The sequence below is a fragment of the Onychomys torridus genome, chromosome 10 (genome assembly GCF_903995425.1).
Source record: "Onychomys torridus chromosome 10, mOncTor1.1, whole genome shotgun sequence".
Classification (NCBI taxonomy): Eukaryota; Metazoa; Chordata; class Mammalia; order Rodentia; family Cricetidae; genus Onychomys; species Onychomys torridus.
In genome coordinates, this window is record NC_050452.1 from 24993889 (window position 1) to 25015812 (window position 21924).

At 48.3% G+C, this 21924-nt stretch overlaps 1 protein-coding gene across 3 annotated transcripts in view; it reads right to left on the reverse strand.

Annotated features, from left to right (window-relative positions):
• Window positions 1-5604: 5604 nt before the first annotated feature.
• Thoc5 (THO complex 5) overlaps window positions 5605-21924 on the reverse strand; it is a 37712-nt gene continuing 21392 nt past the window's right edge. For all 3 annotated transcript variants that reach the window (XM_036201427.1, XM_036201425.1, XM_036201426.1), the window contains 11 exons: window positions 20258-20298; window positions 20008-20107; window positions 19166-19274; window positions 15975-16076; window positions 15232-15328; window positions 14561-14675; window positions 13335-13438; window positions 13133-13220; window positions 10251-10366; window positions 8625-8815; window positions 5605-5790 (listed from right to left, as the gene is read on the reverse strand). In XM_036201427.1, coding sequence (XP_036057320.1) covers window positions 5727-5790; window positions 8625-8815; window positions 10251-10366; window positions 13133-13220; window positions 13335-13438; window positions 14561-14675; window positions 15232-15328; window positions 15975-16076; window positions 19166-19274; window positions 20008-20107; window positions 20258-20298 — 1127 coding nt within the window. In that variant the 3' untranslated portion in view covers window positions 5605-5726. The remainder of the gene's footprint in view (window positions 5791-8624; window positions 8816-10250; window positions 10367-13132; window positions 13221-13334; window positions 13439-14560; window positions 14676-15231; window positions 15329-15974; window positions 16077-19165; window positions 19275-20007; window positions 20108-20257; window positions 20299-21924) is intronic.

Genomic DNA, 21924 nt, shown 5'->3' on the forward strand with positions numbered 1-21924 from the left:
GCCATAAACAAAGAAACCTATAAAGTCATATACCAGGCCAGGGAATGGGGCTTCCTGCTGGAGGGACAGGGCTTCATCCAGCAAGCTGTCTTCACCTACAGGCCTCTTCCCAAGGCAGAACCCACAGGACAGAGGACAGGCGAGAGCCTCTCCCCTTTACAGTCTAGATGCTGGGTACAGTACTAAAAGTAGATTTTTTGGGGGGGACACATACCTTTAATTCTACGGGAGGCAGAGGCAGGAGGATCTCTGAATTCAAAGCCAGTCTAATTTACATATCAAGTTCCAAGCAACCCAGGACTACAGGGCGAGACCCTGTCTCACACAAGCACAAAGCAACAAATAATTATGTTTTCTTGTGTGTCTATGCATGTACATGTATAGGCCCATGTGTGCTATGGTGTGGAGGTCTAGAAACAACTGGTGGGAGTCCGTTCCTGCCTTCTACTATGTGGGTCTTAGGGATCAAATTTAGGTCACTAGACTGGTGCAGCAAGTGCCTTTAGCCACTGAGTCATCTAATCATCGTGTGTATGCATGGTGAGTGGGGGACATACATGCATGAGGAAGTCATGGGACATTTTTGTGGAGTCGGTTCTGTCCTTCCATCTTTTCATGGGTTCCTGGGATTAAACTTGGGTCACTGGAGTTGTACAGCAAATGCTTTTACCCCATTGAGCTATTTTGGTGGCCCCTAAAAGTAGGTTTTTAATTCCCACAACCATTACACAGCTATCTCCACTTAGAAATGAGGATTCATCTCAACACCAAAGATGAATCGAACAGCCTGTCCAGGATCAGGTGGCTACTCACAGGTGAAAAGCACCCAATGGGCCATTATGACACCAAAAAGTAACTCCTGACCACCAAGCTCGTCTGAGTATACAGACATGAACAACAGTATTGCTGAAATAGCTCAGAGCCCAGAAGTGCCAGCCTGGACAGGCTTTAGCCTACAGCTACTGTGTAAGCCTTTTAGATGCAGACATACCTCTCTATTTCCAGCCTGGGGCAGCTCCAGGGACAGAGGAACATGGACAGTCATTCCATCCTGAGCCAGTTTTCTCTGCTGAAAAAGTGAAGGAAGGGTAGCTGGATGTAGTGGTAGAATACTATAGTCCTAGCCAACCAAGGCAAGAGGGTCTCCAGATCTTCCAGTAGGAGCTACATATTGAAACCGTCTCAACCTACCCTATCCATGCCAAAAAAAAAAAAAAAAAGTAAGGAATTCATGGACACTGTGGGAGCCCACAGAAGTTTCCTAGTGAGGTCTGAGCTTGCTGTACACAGCAGAGCTGCATTAGAAGATGGCATGCATGGTTATCAGGTGTTTGGGATGCACTTGGCTGTGCTGGGGGCGGGGGTCTTTTGCTACATCCCTTGGTGTTACTTTAAAAGCCCTTTAGAAGAGACAGAAGGGGCTGGTGGGTCTGATCCAGGCCTGAAGCTATCCTGTGTGGTTTGTTGTTGTTGTTGTTTGTTTGTTTGTTTTTCGAGACAGGGTTTATCTGTGTAGCTTTGGTGCCTGTCCTGGAACTTGCTTTGTAGACCAGGCTGGCCTCGAACTCAGAGATCTACCTGCCTCTGCCTCCCCAGTACTGGGTCTAATGGCGTGCAACACCATCGCCCAGCTTATCCCGGGTTTTTATCTGTCTCATTCCCTGTATATTTCTATCTAAATATTTCTCACTTCTCCTTCCTCAAGAGTACCCTGGGGGGGTTGGGGAGTGGGAGCGGGTCTCCCTCAGAACACTGGCTGCCTGTTGCTATTAGCTAGACTGGAAGTGTGAAATCATGATTAGTTCAGGGCCTTACCTAAAATAACAGCTTAGTGTCTGCTCTGGTCGGAGGCTGCTAACACATGAGGAGGGAAGAACTGGGCACAGACAGAGTTCCTCTGTGGCATGGCAACTACACCTTCTCTGGAGAGGGCTCTTCTCAGCTTTGTCTCACCAGCATGCTCAGTAAGAGCGCCCTCAAAATAACAAGGATCATTTGGGTTTGTAGGGAAAATAGCCAAGGGCAGACTGTGAAGAAAACAAGGGAGAATCGAGGTGTGGCAGTGAATGCCTATAATCCCAATATTTAGGAGGTGGAGAAGGGGATCAGGAGTGCAAGGACATCCTTAGCTGTTGCAAGTTCAAGAAGACAGACCAAGAATATGGAGGCCAGTTTTTAGAAAGACAAGGACGGTGCCCTGGCCAGTTTTTCTGTCAACTTGACACAAGCTACAGTCATCTGAGAGGAGGGGGCCTCAGTTGAGAAGATGCTTCTGTAAGACTGGGCTGGAGACAGGGAAGCCTATAGGTGTTTTCCTAATTAGTGATTTAGGTGGGTAGGTCCAGTGGGGGTCAATGCTGGGCTGCTGGTCCTGAGTTCTATAAGAAAGCAGCCTGAGCAAGCCATGAGGCTCAAGCTAGTAGGCAGCACTCCTCCATGGCCTCTGCATCAGCTCCTGCTTTCAGGTTCCTGCCGTTTGAGCTCCTGTCCTGACTTCCTTCAGTGATGAGCAGCGATGTGGAAGTGTAAACTTAATAAACCCTGTTCTCCCCAGCTAGCTTTTGGTCATGGTGTTTCATCACAACAACAGGAACCCTGACTAAGACAGATGGGCTGAGGGGTGCCCTCAGTGGCACCTGCTTAGTAAACGTGACGCCGTGTATTGCTGGATCCCCGGCACTACAATAAATAAAAGGCAAGGAACATGCATGGGGTTTCCTGGTGCAGGGCAAGTGCTGGCAGGGGCTGCAGCTTGGGGTGTGCTCCAGCTCAGAAACTGCAAAGCCTGTGGACAATTCCAGCAGAAGCAGCTGCAAGGTCCTTTCCATATCTGCACACTCTAGGCCTGACGGCTCCACTAAGCATTCTGAAGGGGCTGATTGTCTTAAGTGTGTTTTACTACCTTTCTCCATAAGACCAGGAGATTCCTTTGCTCTGCCTGCTCTTTGGACGAAAACTGTTCTTCTGACGGGGACAAGCTGTAACCTAGCAAGCAGAGCTGCTCCCAGCACTCGGCAGCAGTCTTTGAAACCCAGTCCCTGCCTCTCTCTGGAGGTGAGCTTTTGTGCTGAGTCAGTTTGGCTGTCTTCCAGACAAGGCCAAAAGTGGCGGCTGCAATGCAGGGGCCATTAGGGGAACTATTTTTAGGACGTTTTAATCTCATTCAGCACAGGCAGTGAGATGCAGGCCTGAAAGTAGCCAGACCAGAAGATGTCAGCAGGGACAAAGTCCCAGGCAACTAGGTCAGGATAAAAAGCACCCAGATGCTCAGGCGGCTTAAGACAGCAGAGGACTTGCTTAGAAAAACTGGCTCTCCTGTGTCCTGTCACCAAGAAAACTGAGAGAAAGGACAAAAATACAACGCCTTCAAAGAAAGGCTAGGGCAAAATGGACTTGGGGAGCTTGTTAAAAATATACTTCCTTGGCCCATCTTAGGTCAGCCAAGTCAGAGGATTAGGAGTAGGGCTTGGGAAAGTACTTTTTGGATCAGCTTGTAGACAGGTAAATCCTGTGTGTTGGTAGTCCAGCTGGCCTCAAACGTTCTATGCAGCACAGTGACCTTGAACTTGTGACCCTCCTGACTCCACTTCATGCTGGGATTATAGGCATACACCACTACAGCTGGTTTATGTGTTGTTGGGGATCAAATTCAGGGCTTCATGAATTCTAGCAAATACTCTATCAACTGAGCTATATCCTTAGCCAACAACCACAGAATAATTCTTAATTTGGGGTCTTTTTTATTTTTTGAGACAGGGTCTCTCTATATAACCCTGGCTGTCCTGGAACTCATGATGTAGTCTGTGCTGGCCTTGAACTCAAAGATCCATCTGCCTTTGCCTCCTGAATACTTGGATTAAAGGTGTGACCCTCAATAATTATTAAATATTTTTCTATCTTTGTAGAATGGTTCTTTCTTTAACTTTTGGTGCTAAGGAACAACACCGAGCTTTGCACGTGCTCTACCACTGAACTACATTCTCAGTCCTGTATTATTATTCTTTTTTTTTTTTTTTTAAAGATTTACTTATTTATTTTATGTATCTGAGTGCTCTATTCACTTTACATCAAAAGAGGGCAACTACAGATGGTTGGGAGTCACCATGTGGTTGCTGGGAATTGAACTCAGGACCTCTGGAAGCGCAGCCAGTGCTCTTAACCATTGAGCCATCTCTCCAGCCCACATATTCTACTTCTTAAACTCAACTGTGAATTTAGTACTGGTTGGGGCAGAGAGCAGAGTTTTTCAGACAAGTGTCCAAGCAAACTCAGGACAAGGAAGGCTGTTCTTCTGTCTATGAGCTGAGGACTGAACCCCAGGCCTTCAGTATATGCGACAAGTGCCCTACACTGAGCTTCTCCAGAGGAGACAGTTTTGTAAACATTTTCCTAACCCTCTGAGACTCACAACATTCTATTTTTTTCAGACAGGGTCTCACTGTGAAACTCTGTTTCTCTCCTCCTGGGAAGTCCTGGAAGTAAAGATGCACATCAAGTCACTGTCATAAAGAACCTCAAGTGTCACCTGGTCTCACTCTCCTATCCAAAAGTACTAATCATGCTAACCCTGCTTAGCTTCTGAGCACTGATACGCTTGTGCACGTCCAGGCTAGTATGGACAAAGACTGGTTTCAGTCTTGCTACTTCAAGGGTATTGTCACTGATTAGTAGTTCCGCATATGACTCTCCAACACTCGTCTCACTGACTATGAAAACTTGAAGTATTTAAATTATTCTCTGTGATATCTATTTGTTTTCTCTTTTTTTTTAATTTTTAAAATTTATTTATTTATTATACATACAGTGTTCTGCCTGCATGTGTGCCTGAAGGCCAGAAGAGGACACCAGATCTCATTATAGATGGTTGTGAGCCACCATGTGGTTGCTGGGAATTGAACTCAGAACCTCTGAAAGAGCAGCCAGTGCTCTTAACCGCTGAGCCATCTCTCCTATTTGTTTTTTCTTTAAGGTTGTTGCAAGTTAGGCATTTAAAACACCCAACTGCCAAGTATTAGGTCATTAAGGGACAAAGGCAGGGCTAGTCGAGAGAATGAAGCCCGAGAAAGGAACATTTGGATCTACTGACTTTGGTTTCTCCTGCAACTTCCTAATAAGTAGAGATCTAGGATAATAAACACCAAGATACTTTGTCCCTGCAAAACTAACAAGGCAGGTGTGGATAAAACAGGCGGTGCTTCTCTAGAACTGACATTTCTCAGTCACCTTTAAAAAGCCCATCCAAGCTAGAGGGTGGCGGTGGCACACATCTTTAATCCCAGCACTTGGGAGGCAGATGCATCTGGATCTCTGTGAGTTTGAAGCCCAGCCTGGTCTACAGAGTGAGATCCAGGACACCCAGGGCTGCACAGAGAAACCCCATCTTGAAAAAAGAAAGAAAGGAAGGAACGGAGGGAGGGAGGGAAGGAGAAAGGGAGGAAGGAAGGAAGGGGAAAGAAGGAAAGGAAAGGAAAGGAAAGGAAAGGAAAGGAAAGGAAAGGAAAGGAAAGGAAAGGAAAAAGGAAAGAAAGCACACCCAGAAATAGTCCTCACGCTGCCAAAGTTCCACCTGCCCTTCCAGACTGCCCCAGTAGCTACAAACAAAGGCCGTTGGTTGGTGTCATTTAATCAGCTGGTGTCTTTGCAAAACATTAACAACTATATGTGGCCAGAGCAGAAGCGGAAATGCAGGAGCCAGGGCTGGGCTTGGGGGTGATAGGTAGAAGGAATCACCGGTGGCTAAAGAATCCTTGTGGGTGGTTATATTTAAATGGCTTCATCCTGCTTGGACCCCTAGAGAGACAAGAAAAGGAACAACAGTTATTAACGTGCCTTCTGGACTGATAAAATAAATCACAGCTCACTCACAAGAGAATGCCATGTAGCTGTCATGGGGGAAATGTCAGAATTGCATGGTTCAGGCACAGGGCACAGTGAGAAAATTAGATCACACTGGTTAAGGTGTGACACCATTTTTATAAAAAGTGTCTCTACATGCTTGCAAATGTGTGAACCTGGAAGATCCCTTAATGCAGCAGACATTTCCTTAATGCAGCAGACATTTGGGGGGCAGGACACAAACATTCTCATTTTTTGGATCACTGTCTATAAGTTTATCAACAAACACTATATTCTATAATTGAAAAAGTGAAGAGAACATTAGGCAAAGGAGGCAAAAGTTTGCACAACAGTATATGGCCAGGAAGCAACAGACGTAAATAAAACCCGGAGGTCTGACAACCAAAGCCTGTTTGCTCCGGGAAGGCTGAGTCACGGCCAAGCAAGGCAAGGCCTATGTTCAAACTTCTTCTCCCCGTGAAGATGTCAGCAGGAAAACGGGTCCTCAAAGGAAACCGCACACAAAGACAAACATCTACAGAAGGGCTTCTTCCTTCTCCTTGTCTGTCTATGATTGACATCTTCCTTCTCCATGTTTGTCTGTGATTGACATCTTCCTTCTCCATATCTGTCTATGATTGACATCCAATGACAGCTACAGCAGGTGGCACCCTGGAAGTTGGTCTAAGGGAGTAAGGACGTGTACAGGATAGTTTGTCAACTTACACACGTCAGAGTCAAGTAGGAAGAAGCAAGTGGAGTGAGCAGGCCGGTAAGCAGCACCCCTCTACGGTCTCTGCTTCGGCCCGACCTGCCTTCTTTTCAGGACAACTGAAGTCAACCCCTTCCTTGTGTTATCACAATAGAAAGTAACCAGGGCAGTGTGTGAGCAGGCGGCAGGGAGTTTTTATTCTTCCCCAGGGACTGACACGTATTCAACCTTCTTTTCCTTGGTGGCTGAGGGCTTATCCAGCCTGCACTGTCCTGGCACATGACGTTTTCCATTAACACATGCAGTGTGTGCCGCTCAGAGGGTAAGTACAGAGACCTTTATCTCATAGGTGGGAGCTGGACCTGAGATCTCAGCCTGGGATCATCCAGGCATTTTAAGCCTCTAACCAGAGGGGTACACCTAGGCAGAGTGGCGAAGTCTTGGTCCAAACCCCACCTCAGGTCTACCACTGCTCACACCAGCACCCTGCGCATGTCGTTGGCTGGACTTTGCAGCCCCATCCATCAACTATGATGTTGTCACCTTCCAGAGCACTGATGGAGCTCAACCCCTCAGGAAATGAGTATTCCGGGCACCATTTCAGAGAAAACAGGCACAGACCGTGTGGGGGCTCCCATCTGCAAATGTGCTAGAGCAGGTGGAGGCGGGAGAGCTGAGACTGCACACAGACCCACTGAGGGAACAAGCCTCAGACTGGCATTTGGTGGTCAGATCTGCTTCCTTGTAGCCACTCAGGGCTGGAGCTGGTTATTATCAAACACCATAAACCAGGACAGCGGAGGTGCCCGACGCGAAGGAAGAGGCCGGACACCTTCTCAGATGTCAGAACTGGCTATTCAAGAATAAGACTGAGAGCAAGGTGATAACTCTTTTGTTTTATCTGTTCTGTAGCCAAGGCTGAACTCATGGCAATCCTCCTGCTTCTAGCTTCCAAGTGCTAATATTTTAGGAGTAAACCATGACACCAAGCCTGATAGATTATAAAAAAAATTATAGGGGTTGGGGATTTAGCTCAGTGGTAGAGCACTCGCCTAGCAAGCTCAAGGCCCTGGGTTGGATCCTCAGCTCAAAAAAAAAAAAAAAAAAAGCCGGGCGGTGGTGGCACACGCCTTTAGTCTCAGCACTCGGGAGGCAGAGGAAGGTGGATCTCTGTGAGTTCAAGGCCAGCCTGGGTTACCAAGTGAGTTCCAGGAAAGGTGCAAAGCTACACAGAGAAACCCTGTCTCAAAACCCCCGCCCCCCAAAAAATTATAATCCAAACACCCTCACCTTCCTCACTCCCTTGTCTAAAGAGAAGGGAGACCTAGAAATGATCTCTAGAGTTTTGAAAGAATAAAAACATGTATTAGGAGATAAACAGGAAAGAAAACCCCAATGCCTGAGAAAATGGAAAACCAGCCTGAGGTATTGCAAGCCCAGGCACTCTACACAGCAGGCTGCTAGGACCTGCTAACACACTCTGCGCCCCTGACTTGGAGCAGAAATCATCTGGGTCACCCTGAGCTCTACAGAAGGTCTTGCTCCCTGTCTTCAGCCCCAGGTCCAGGGCTCAGTGCTAGAACAGCCTGCTCTGTTAGTGTGCTCATCTACCTGCCTTCTGGAAGAGCTGTTCTGTTTGGTTTTCTCTGCTGCCTGGTTGCCCACTGTCTTGAGTCTCACCGAGAGAAGACACTCAAAGATGCCAGCAAACTCACTGGAGACTGTGAGATGCACCACCTTATGGGCTCTCTGGGATATCAAAAGTAAACAGGCCCTGCTGTTTCCCACAGAAAACACTCAGAGTTCAGCCAAAGCTTTTTAGTGTAGCAGTTTCCTTGGTTGGGTGGCCTTCTCCAGGGCGTGACCAAGAACAGGGGAGCCAGCTGCAGAGAAATCTCAGGAAGGAGAAAACAACTTCTTCCTGGAAATATGGCGGTGGATTTCTGCTATGAACGGAGACAGACAGATGCCCTCTGTGTGAGGTCCTGTGCAATGAGACCTAGTCTTGGGGGGGCGGGGGGACCTCTGATCCCTGTCCGTGTCCTCACGAGGAGTCAAGAGCCCAGCCTCTACTCACCTAAACAGCCGCAGGCACATCTTCTCCTGGGGAAACTCCTTGGGGCCCTCTACACTGTCGTCACGGCTCTCGGTCTCCAGGTAGACATCCAGCAGCACACACAGCCTCTGCAGCTGGTTGGTCAAGAGCTGGTGGCTGGGCCGAGGGCCACACAGCTCCTTATAGCACACATTGACTTCACTCTCCATAGCCTGTGGGGCAGGAAGCCGGCACCTCAGCATCTCCTTCCTCAGTGCGGCTGGGCACACTGGCCAGGCATTAACCTCACTGCTGAGCCCGAGGGAACCACAAGAGCTGCTGCTGCCACCTGAACACACGTGCGTGCAAGGGCAGGCGCGAGCACACACACAGGAGCTGTACACACAGCTTTGTCCAGAGACCCCTGGTCATCATGATTTCCCCTAAATGCCTACAGCAAGGAACACAGGTCTGTAGAGGAAGAATCTTAAGTCCCAAGTCAGAAGGCATTAGGCTTAAAAACATGCTCTATGGCCATCAGGCTACCAAATCCCAGCAGGGGGCACGGCCTTGAGCGCAGCCTCAGCACCCTCCCCGTCATCCAATCTGAGTGTTCTGCAGGGCTTCTGAGTTTATTCACCAACTCACAGAAGCCCAAGGTGACCAGATTTTTTTTTATTGGAATATATTCATTGCACACAGTGCTGGGTTCCTAGGACACTGTCATCCAAGTACATAGATTACTTAGACCACCTTCTCCTGACAGGCTCTTACCGCTGCCATCAGGGCGACAAATTTTTAAGAAACCTTTTTGGTTTTTTTGGAGGCAGGGTCTCACTATGTAGCTAGCCTTGGCTGGCCTGGAACTTACTATGTAGACCAGGCTGGCCTTGAATTCACATAGAGATTTGTCTGCTTCTGCCTCCCTAGTGCTGGGGTTAAAGGTGTGCACCACCATGCCTTACTATAGGGAACAGAGGAACCCCTGAGTGCATGAAATCCAGAATGAGTGTGTCCTGAGTGAATGTGTGCTGTCGACATGAGCTGGCCAAGGCAAGGACCCTAACCTCACACCCATGCAAGTCTGGCAAAGCCTTCCCCCACCCCCACATGAGGCTAAGAGGAATTGTCAAAGCCTTCTCTTCTGACCCAAGTGGGAATGCTGACATGTATTCAGAAAACGTCAACCAGAGCTTTCTATCTCCACCCGCCCACCCCCCGGGTATTTAGGGCCTGGAGAATGCTCCCTAGAGAGCCTGCTCCTACTGGGATTAGCTAAACCTGCCTCCCTGGTGCATCTGTGCACTGTGACTCTGCCTCCATGTTCAACTCTATGGAACAAACATTCTGGGCTTGCTGAGAGTCCAGACCACTGGATTCCAGCATTCTGTCTGTCTGTCTGTCTGTTCTTCATTCCCTCACCACCCTCAGTCAGGTCCAAGTCCCCGGAGTGGTGCAAGGGTGCTGCACCCAGCTAACAATGCTATTTGATGAGCAGGAAAAGCTGTGGGCCTCAGGAAAATTAAGGGGTGAGCACATTCTATAACTCCTGTAATTCCTTGTCCTGGGACTTAAACAGTGCCCACGGCCTCAGCTGCTGCAGGCCTGGCCTCCGCCCACCTCCCGAGGGGCTCTCTCTGTTCCTCCTGACACACATGTGGGTCTTACCCGAATATTGTCATCATTGCTGTTGGTTTTCTCCCCTTTCCAGTTTAGACAGAGTCGGAAAATGGGTGGGATGGAGGAGTAGCCAGGGTTCAATACGACAGCAGCCTGGAGTTTCGCTGGCAACAGGGGAAAGGGAGAAAGTCAGTGAGCACCCAGCTTCCCATGGTGGGCTCCACACTGTACCCAAAGCCAACACAAGGTCTCCTGTTACCTTACGTGCTGCCAAGTACACTGGTACTAGCTGTTTTAGAATCTAAACAGAACCACCAGGTTGCCGAGTGTAAGGCATAGTAATTCTGGTTCTCCAAAGATCTGCTCTACTTAGTGCTAAGTGTCAATGGATTAAATCTGCTACCTCGAGAAACGTCATTATAATTTTTAAAACTGTGTGTGTGTATGTGGTTGTTTGCCTCCATGTATCTTTGCACCAACATGTATCCAGTGCCTGAAGAAGGCAATGCATCCTGGGACTGGAGTTATAGATGGTTGTGAGCTGCCATGTAGGTGTTGGAGACTGAACTCAGGTCCTCAGGATGAACGGCCGGTGCTCTTAACCACTGATCCATCTCTCCAGCCACTTTCTTTCTTTTCTTTTCTTTTTTTCAAAGAATTTGTTGTTGAGAGTCTCACATAGCCCAGGCTAGCCTCAAATTCAATATGTAACAAAGAATGACTCTGAACTCCTGATCCTCCTGCTTCTGATTCCCAACTAGGAGTAGAGAGAGGCAAATATCCCCAGCTTCTCAAATTCAATTTCTGTATGAGGAAAGGGAGGTTCCGAAGAAACTGCTCTGACTAACCAGTTACAAAAGCACAGGCTGAGAACGACTAAACCGCCTGGCATCAAGTCTGCATTCACAGTCACCAAACAAAATATCTCCATGTATTAATTTCCCCGGTGACGCCTTTGACTCTCATTAAGATTAACTTAGGTACCGGGTGTACGTGTTTTGAGTGCAGAAGCATGCCACAGTGTGCAGGAGGGCAGAGGACTGTTTCTCAGGAGCCACCTCTCTCGATCCACTTTGTTTTGAGGCAGGGGCTCTCCTTTCCACAGCTGTACTACTTACTGGAGCTTCCAGAAGATTCTCCTATCTCTGGGATTACAGATGCACACTACTCCATTTAGCTTTTTTATGTAGGTTCCAGCTTTTACCCACTGAGCCCTTTTCCTGGCTCCTAGATGTCTTTTCATTGGTACTTCTGATTTGGCTTATATGCATTACCCGAAGGTATTTATACTAGAAGTTGGTGCCCATGGGCAAAGTCAACCCTGAAAGAAGTGGGCTCTAGTAGGAGGTAGTTTTAGATGAGGAGGAACTGCCTTCTGAAAGGACCGAGGTTAGTGCCAAGAAGTTGTTACAGAACAATCATGGCTCCTACATCACTCTGGCTTCTTCTCCCCATGTGATTTCTTCTACACCTTTGTATTTTTCACCTGCCATGAAACTCTTTACCAGAGTCAGTAAGTAGGTCATCTGGATTTCCAGTCTTCAAATATGTGAGCTACCCTAGGCATGGTGGCCCATTTGTGCAATCCCAGTACTCTGCAGGCTAAGAGAGAAGATCGGGAGTTCAAAGCCAGCCTGGACTATAATGAGTTTCTGGCCAGCCTGAGCTGATCTCAAGAACAAAAATAAAACAGTGTGGTGGTGTAAATTTTTAATCCCAGAATTTCAGAGGTAGATGGGTCTCTGTGAGTTCTAGACCAGCCAGGTCTACATTTTGAGTTCTAGACCAGCTAGAGCTATGTAGTGAGATTCTTCCTCAAGAAGACAAAGCATACAAACAGGCCAGCGAGACAGCTCAGTAGGTGGGGTGGCTGCTCCTAAGCCTCATGACCCCAGTTTGATCCCTGGAACCCATAAGGTTGAAGGAAAGAACTGACTCCCGGGCTGGAGAGATGGCTCAGAGGTTAAGAGCACTAACTGCTCTTCCAGAGGTCCTGAGTTCAATTCCCAGTAACCACATGGTGGTCACAACCACCTGTAATGAGATCTAGTGCCCTCTTCTGGCCTGGGGAAACATGCAAGCAGAACACTGTATACATAATAAATAAATCTTAAAAAAAAAAAAGAAAAAAACAAATAAAAAATTGACTCCTTCAAGTTATCCTCTGATAACTCTGTGGGTGTGTTTTGCTTAGACCTGAGTGCACACACACACATACATTAAATAAATGTAGTAAAAATTATAACAAACAAACAAGTGTATGAGTAAATAAGCTCTCCTTTACAATTTCCAGCTTCTGGAATTTAATTTTCTTTTACTTATCTTATTTCTCTTTTGTGGTACTGGGATAAATAAATCTAAGGCCTCAGGTATGCTAGGCAAGTGTTCTACCCCTGAACTATGTCCCCAGCCCAGGAATTTTACATCACTCAAAATATTGACTAATACAGGACCACAGGTAGCTTCCTCGGCTCAGTGGCCCCAGCTGTGAGGCTAGGGGTTGGGATGAGTGGGCAGTGCCAGGCTGCTGAGGTAACAGCCCAAGCATGGCATCTGTGCGGCTCTAGTAGAAGGCCCCGGCAAGGTCAATGTCAGAAGAGGAAAGGAGGTTCTGTTACCAATCTACAATCCGAGTGACAGCCCTGTCCTTCTGTGGGGGGCAGAAACAAGGTCTGCCGCTACAGGGAACTAGAACAGAAGACAAAACCAAGCTGAGGTGAGGCCAAGCTTGTGATTGAGCCACCACCTCAGTGAGGATTCAATGGCATGACGCGTGTGTGCCTGTGTTGCAGAACAAGTCCTGACTGAAAGGGCAGGTCCCTGGTCACCAGTGTTTGTAAATCTCTAGGGAGGAGTCTAGGACCCCAGGCACGTGCTATTTCAGGGCTCCCCTTGACCAGAGCTCTGTGGTCAGCAGAGCAATCACCTACCTGTTCCCCTTTCAATAAGCGCCAGGTAGTAGAGATTGGTGTCCCCGGCCAGTCCTGCCTCTACTATGTCCTTAGTGAAGTGCAGCTCCTAGAACAAGGGCCAGAGTGAGCTGCGAGCTCCTCTAAAGCCTCTGCCCTGATGGCAGAGGGTGGGGACAGGAGCTGAGGGGTGACACGGTCTGAGGGCTGCTGTTCTCCATACCATGTAATCTTCGTGGGCAATTATCACCCACTTTACCAGTCGAGAAACCACCTTGGCAGGGAAGAGGGACTGGCAATCGCTGGTCACCGGCACAATGCCATGTTCTAAAAGAGAGCAAGGCAGGAGGCATTACAGGCAGAAGTCAGGCACCACAGCTGTGGCTTGCTCGAGGGCTTGAGGACACTTGTCCAGTACACCAGGAATAGAGGCATTTCAACCTGACATCCACTTCATGCAGGGCTATGTGCCTGTGGGCAGACCCAGCACCTGCATTCACGGGTGCTTTATCCTTAATGCAGACAATGTCTAGCAAAAACAAATCCCTGCAGCTAGAACTAGCGTCAGTGCCTCTGCGGCAGGAGCTGTTAATTAGATCAAACAGTGAGAGGGCTGTGTTTTCTCAGCTGACCTTGACAGAAAACCGACTGCGGTGTTCTGTGTCAGCTCCCTGCCTGTGTGTCAAGAAACAAATACGCCGACACAGGACACTGTCCGGGTGACGGCCACCCAACCTTGGTAATGTTGGCAACGCTGAGTGGGGAGCAAGGCCTGAGGGTGGTGTTGCCCTGGAGATCGGTGTCTACATGGAACCAGAGTACCGGCCTGGAGGTGGGGAAGAGGGGTCTTGTCTCCAGCTGGGTCCTGGAAACCCAATGCCTAGCTTGACAGTGTCTCTAATACCCTCAAATCTGACTCCCTCCAAAACCTTACCCCCATCCTGCAAGTGTCTTGTAAATACCCACCGAGTTTTCAGGGAATGAACTGAAAGAAGCCACATGGCTACTCCCTAGGTCAGTGGCTCATCATAACCACCTGGGAGCTTGGAGAAAATCCGAGCAGCTCAGCTGTACTCTTGGAAATCACTAGCTCAATAGTTCTTAGGGAAAGGATAATGGGGCGACCCCTGTATAGCTACAATCAGTGTTCCTCCCCTCGGGCTATATGGGGTGCCAGCATGAATTAGACTCACCAAACACCTGCCAAGTGCATATGAGTCTTTGTCACATAGACCTAGGATAAGCTGCCTTGATGAACCTGTGAACTTGTGCCAATGGTTAGGTGTCCTCTGGGAGGGCTGGCACAGAACTAATGACTCTGCAGGGAGCTCAGACCTCTGCCTGAATGGGCTTGCAGCTCTCCCCACTGGCCCTACCATCCACTGCTCAGTAAGGCCAGGCCTATGGATCTCTGACCTGTAATCAGGATTTACAAGTGTCCCAGCTTACCCAAAGATGCGAACTGTTTGTGGAGAGCCAGGCGGGACTGTACCCTGGTCTTCAGCAGTTTCATGGTGGTCTCCATGTGGCTGGCGCTCTGTGAGTGGTCAGCCACCACTGTGTGCTAATAGGGAAGGACAATGAAGGATACACGTGAGAGTTCCCATTTCCTTCCTGCACAGACCTCTCCTGGGACCAGTCAGACTGCACAGCCATGTCCCAAGGTGGGTGCTGTTTGGGAATGGCAGTGCTTACCCACCATAACAGGTCCATATATTAAGCCCTGGCAAAAACACAAGATACTGGGTTCCCTTGAGGCTGTGACCAGCTCCTGAGAAAAGGCAGGCTTCTATGGTGTCTGGCCCCTGGGATTTTGCCCATTCTCATTTGTAGCTGCCTTGTACATAAGTCCAAGGGCAGCAAAAGCTGTAGCTGGGCTATATCTGGGGCAAGACAAAGTTACCTTTGGTTTATAAGACAACCACGCTCATAGGGAAAGCCATGTTGTTTCAATGCTTGAAGACCAGGTAGGGTATTTTAGTGCCCAGAGTGGCTGGAGGTCAGATTACAGCCTCAGAGGAAGATATTCCGCTAGATCACAACCCTACAAGGCTATCGGAGGCCTTTCTGGAATCTGTCCAGCACCTCAGCCAAGGAGGCGGCAGGGTCTGAGTACACACCTGGGGCTGCTCTTTGGGGAAGTGGAGGCCACCCAGCTTCTGTACCCACAAGTAGGGGTGACCTAATTCAAGTACGTAGTCTCTCAGAGTCAGGATGCTGCAGAAAAGAAGACAGAATCAAATGATTTCATGAGTTGGGAACACAGCTCAGGAGCCGAGCCCTTACCCAGGCCCTGGGCTCAGTCCTAGTGCTGCCTGGCCCCAGGACACAGTCCTCCTGCACGCACGGGAGCATTCCCCAGTGCCCCCCAAACAGGCCAATCCCAGTCCCACAAGCTGAAGCTCCTTAACTGCATACAATCTCTACCTGGAACTTCACCTCCAACATCCACTTCTTTGTGCCTTAGAACCTGTGCCTCATAAAGCGCATCTCAGAAGTGCAGTCACTGACCTATTCACCACTCTACTCACTCAGAAAATAGCTTTTAAAACCTTGACCATTCAAGAGAATTAAGACGCTACCCACTCATTTTATTACTGACACTGGTTGTTTGTCTGTCTGTCTGTTTTTACAATACTGGGGATCTAACCCAGCATACCACTACTGAACCACATCCCTAACTCTTGTGTCCCTATATTCCCCAAGTTTTCATTTCTCCAGGGCATCCCTCTGCCTTCTATGCAAGAACAGGAAGATGTCCCCTCCAGCCCCAAGGTGCTCTGGCCCTAAAAGGTCTGCAGCTTGGCCTGAACTACCAGATACAGACACAGAATCAGGGAAGGTTGAAGCCCTGCTTACTCACCCAACTTTATCAAACTGATACTGATTGGCTGGGTTTGGAGTTTTCTTTCCATGATCTCCAGGATACAAACAGCTCAGGACCGAGTCGGGAGACAGCAAGTCTCTACAGAAGAAAAGACTGCAGTGAGAATGTCAGCCAACATGGTGCCCTAAAGTGGACCTGGGCATCTGGGAGTAGCAATGTACCACTCGGCTGTTAGGAAGGCAACCACCACCTTTCTTTGTTTTGTTTTTGGAAACAAGCTTTCTCTGTGTAGCCCTGGCACTCCTGGAACCCACTCTGTAGACTCATGCATGCTCCTGGAACTGAGAGATCTGCCTGCTTCTGCTTCCTGTGCTGGGATTAAAGGTGTGTGTCATCACATCTGGTTCTACTACCATCTTTCACTGACTGCTTCCTGTGCATCAGATCCTTTATGTGCCTCAAGCCAGTGGACTCTCACAACACTGTGAAGCAGAGGATTATCACCGCATTTCTCAAGGAATAAATTCAAGGCTTTGAAAGGGAGGACACGGAAGCTCATGATGGTAGTAAGCACAGAGGCCAGTCCACACTATCTGATCAGAAAGAACAGCGCTTTATTTTGTGTTCATGTGTACTGTGGCACACAGAGACCATTTTCAGTAGTCAGTGTTTTGAGATTTGATTACACTGTGTAAAGACATGTCACTGTGGCCGGGTGGTAGTGGCGTAGGCCTTTAATCCCAGTACTTGGGAGGTAGAGGCAGGTGGATCTCTGTGAGCTCCGGGCCAGCCTGGGCTACAGAGCGAGTTCCAGGACAGGTGCCGAAACAGAGACACCCTGTCTCAAAAACAAAACAAAACAAAAGATATGTCACTGTGATTGGCTTAATGAAAAGCTGAATGGCCAATAGCTAGGCAGGAAGAGGTTATGCGGGACTTCTGGGGACAGAGAGGTCTAGGGGAAAAAGGAAGGCAGAGTCACCAGCAAGGCACACAGGAGGCAGGATGGGCAGTACAGAGCAAAGGTAACCGAGCCACGAAAAAGAACGTGGATTAAAAAATATGGGTTAATTTAAGTTATAAGACATTTGATTACACTGTGTAAAAATGTCACTGTGATTGGTTTAATAAAAAGCTAAATGGCCAATAGCTAGGTAGGAGGTATAGCAGGGTCTTCTGGACAGAGAGCTCTGTGAAGAAGAAAGGCGAAGTCACCAGCCGGACACAGAGAGGACAGACAAACAGGCAGGAGGAGAGCTAACAGCCACGAGCCACATGGTAGCACGTAGATGAATAGAAATGGGTTAAGTTATGAGCTAGGGAGACAAGCCTAAGCTATAGGCTGAGCTTTGATAATTATTAACTCCCATCTCACTGGGATAACAGTCATGCCTGCCTTTTTACAGGAGTTCTAGGAATTGAACTCAGGTCTTCAGGGTTGTGTCCAAGTGCTTTTACCAATAAGCCATCTTCCTGGCCCCTGAGAACAGGAGTCTTTAGTATTTTGTTTTGGTTTGCTGTTTTTAAAATTATCTCTTCCAGAATATTACAGTGGGGCTAAGAAGGTGACTCAGTTGGTAAAGAGCTCCCTACATAAGCATGATAGCCTGAGTTCAATCCATAAACTCCAAGTTCAGTGAGACCTTGTTTTAAAAAGTAAAGTGGAGCCGGGCGGTGGTGGTGCACGCCTTTAATCCCAGCACTCGGGAGGCAGAGGCAGGTGGATCTCTGTGAGTTCGAGGCCAGCCTGGTCTACAGAGCGAGTTCCAGGAAAGGCGCAAAGCTACACAGAGACCCTGTCTCGAAAAAAAATAAAGTAAGGTGGAAAGTGACTGAGGAAGATAGCTGATGTCAACCCTCTGGTCTCCACACATATGTGTACTTGCACATACACAAATAGACACACATGGACACATGTTATCCGGTGGGCAGGGCACCATGTTGGAGGAGGAAAGCCACATGAAATTAGAAATGGAAATAGTGCCAGAGATAATTACAGCAATAAATTTACATGCACAATTAAGTTTATATTTTGGGTTGGACACTGAGCCCAAGTCCTTGAGTATACTAGAGAGGCACCATACTTGTGAGCAATATCTCTATATTGTACATATGGAAAAACAATATACATTTGTAGGGCAGGGTGTAGTAATCTGACAGATTAATTCAATGAGTAATGATCAGAGTGCTTAGCATTTCTACCTCCCTAATCTCATTCTTTTGAAGATAGGATTTTACTATGTATCCTAGCCTGGAACTCACTACATAGCCCAGGATCCCACTACTTTGAATTCAAGAATCAGCAAGATCTCTATGAGTCAGACGCCAGCCTGGTCTACACAGCAAGTTCCAGGCCTGCCAGGACAACACAATGACACCCCTCTCAAAAGGAATGGCCTAGAACTGTTCAGTAAATGAAAGACCCAGCTGAGATGTGGAACTTAGAACCAAGCTCTGGACCCCCTCTGCTGGGAGCATGGTCAACTGCAGCCAGCATGTCCCCGGGTAGCCCAGCACTACCCAGCAAAGGCTGCAAAAGCCTGGAGAGAGTGTAGAGCTACGTGCAGGGTCTAGAGCCAGGAGACTCCTGCCACCCGGAAGAATGGGGAGGGACAGGCAGAGCTCTGCTCCACCAGGCCTGTGCCTTTCTGAGCCTCAGTGTTCTTTCTCCAGGTGACAGCAGGGCCATGCCAGGCAGGGCAGTGATCCTCTAAGTGTAGGCTAGTTTACTCCCAGGTTCTTTCTGTCCTCTGCTCTTCCTACTCTTGACTGAAGAACAAGACTGCCATGGTCAGGGGCTTCCTGGGGATGCTGCCACTGCCTGGGTATACTCCTCCACTTAAGGACAAACCTGGGGACCAAACTGAGCCAGGAAACAAAAATCCCGGCACCTTGGGACAGAAATGGGAAAAAAAGGGCCCAAATTTGTCAATGTCGTGTCTCCCACATCTCATTCCTGCATTTTCAGGCATTTACTGGCTACAAAAGCCTGTGGCTCTGCCCTACACAGCAAATACACTATTAGCACTTGTTTTATCTGCTGCGTAGTAAGAGGGCTTGACAAATGTAAATCAGAGAGCGCTTCTAAATCTCAGTGGTGTGCCAGGACTCCCATGCTGTGGGGACATAATAACAGAAGTCAGCATGGCACAGGACCCTCTCACAGTCAGAGGGAAGACTGGGGAACAGCGGCTCTCACCACACCCCCATCCCCGGTGGCTTCCTACCCCGCACTGATGGGGGTGATCAGCTCCATGGCGGTCGTCACTTTGGCTTTCACTGTCATGATGTTGAGGTTCATGAGATAGTAGAAAGTCAGATGAAGCACACTGTTGTCTGGGGGAGTGGGGAGAGAAGAGATCAGTTATGAATCAGCACAGCAGAGGCCAGGTGTGGTGGTACAAATACTTAATCCCAGCTTTCGGAAGACAGAGGCAAGAGGATCTCTAAGTTCAAGGCCACCTGGTCTATAGAGCAAGTTCTAGGATAGCCAGGACTACATAGTAAGGGCCCTCCCCAACCCCCATCTCAAAAGGATAAAATAAAAAACACGCCGGGGGTTGGTGGCACATGCCTTTAATCCCAGCACTAGGGAGGCAGAGGCATGCGGATCTCTGTGAGTTCGAGGCCAGCCTGGTCTATAGAGTGAGATCCAGGACAGGCACCAAACTGCACAGAGAAACCCTGTCTCAAAAAACAACGACAAAACCCATCCAAACAAAAAAACCCACGCCTCCATGTAAGATGAAAAATGGTCAGTGAGGCAATTCAGAGGGTTGAGGCATTTGCCACCTGATGGTCTCAGCTCAATTCTGAGACCCACATGGTGGAAAGAATCAATTCCCACATGCTCTCTGACTTCTATGTGCCTGTTGCAGTGATATGTACACACACACACACACACACACACACACACACACACACACACACACTACATGGTAAAAAAGGAGGAAAAGTAGAACTGGGAGATTGAAATATTACAAGCCAAGAGTCCCTAGCTTACTAGACGCTTTGCACCAACAACTGGCCAAGCTCCTAGGAACTATGGGAATTAAGGGCATAGTCAGACCTTTGCACTTCAGATCAATCAAGACGGACAGTGGGTGCCTTTTCAGCATCTCCTTGCGCTTGTCATCCAACTGAACCCCGAGTGTGGGTCGACGCCGTTTCTGGACAAAGAAACACCCAAGCATGAGTTATTTGCCTCCCAGAGCCTCAGCTGCCCAGCTGCCGGGCTCCTGTGCCAGTAGACACTCATCAGTCTTCTTCGGCTTCCAGGACTGTGCTCCGGGAAAGCATCAGATGGAAACGGGGCTCACCGTGGTCTGCTCCTCTTCAGCGTCCGAGTCGCTCTCGTCATCTGAAGCCACACAGAGAAGGAGGTGAACAGTGGGAATACCGCACAGGCTCCCTGACCACAAACCTCAGCCACAGGGTCTCAGGGGCCATCCAGACCGGCCTCTGTGTGAGTTTCTTCAAATGAGAACTGAGTTAACTGGCTGCTCCTTACTTGCTATAGAAAACATAATGGGCCGGGCGGCGGTGGTGCACACCTTTAATCCCAGCACTCGGGAGGCAGAGCCAGGCGGATCTCTGAGTTCGAGGCCAGCCTGGGCTACCAAGTGAGTTCCAGGAAAGGCGCAAAGCTACCATGTATTGTGTGTGTGTGTGTGTGTGTGTGTGTGTGTGTGTGTGTGTGTGTGTACACATACCACTGCAACAGGCACATAGAAGTCAGAGACAGGAAGTCCTGTCTCAGGAGAAAAAAAGAAAAAAAAAAAACATAATGGAAAGGAAGAACACTTATAAACCTACCAGCTTGGGTTTTTGTTGTTTTGTGTGTGTGTGTGTGTGTGTGTGTGTGTGAGAACTTGCCCCCATATGGGCACACAAGGAGGCCAGAGGTTGTACTCAGAATGCACAATGCACTCATCAATCATCTCTCCACCTTATTTTTGTTTTCTTTTGAAATAAGGTCTATATAGCCTTGACTGTCCAGTAACTCTCTCGTAGACCAGGCTGGCCTCAAACTCAGAGATCCGCCTGCCTCTGACTCTGAGTGCAGGGATTAAAGGCGTGTGCTGCCATGCCCACCTGTTTGTTTAGTACTTTATTTTTGAGGCAGTCTTTTACTGCACTAGACATTCCAGCTAGTCTGGCCAGCCAGCTCCAGGATCTGCTTTTCTTCCCCCAGTATTGGAGTTAAAAGCATGCACTGCATACCCCAGCTGTTTTGATGTGGGTGCTGGGGATCAGAACTGGGTCTTCATGTTGGAAGCAAGTACTTTACCTGCTGAGCCATCTCCCCAGCCTCCAGTCCTGGTTTGTTTGTTTTTTCAAGACAGGGTTTCTCTGTGTAGTTTTTGGTGCCTGTCCTGGATCTCACTCTGTAGTCCAGGCTGGCCTTGAACTCACAGAGATTCGCCTGGCTCTATCTCCTGAGTGCTAGGATTAAAGGTGTGTACCACCACGACCTGGCCCTGTATTTCGAGAGTCTTTTAAATGTCATTTCTATGGTGCATAAAGCCTTTTGTTGGTGCATAGTTGATTGTAAGAGCAGCATGTAACAGAGGGCTGCTGTGTGCAGAAATTAGGACTGTTCTTTCATGTAATCCATACAATGATTATATGAGGAATTTATTTTTCTTTTTAGTGGTGGCAGGGGGTATAGGGTCTTAATATGTCACCCTGGCTGGTCTGGAAGTTGCTTTATAGATCAATTTGGTGTCAAACCCGTGGCAGTTTTCCTATTGCAACCTCCAGAATTTGTGTATTACAGGCATTATTAACCTGTAACTAGCTGCCAGCTACCTTCTACAATGAGTCAACAGCCTCAAAATATGTTATGCACCTTCCTCCGGGTCAAAGTGCTGGTGAGTGGCAGAGCTGAAATCCAAAGGCTGCATTTGGTGATTCTGGGAACTGAGTTTTCTTGGGCCTGCCCTAAAACTGACTGATGCTATACTGCATTAGTCCAACTATTTCT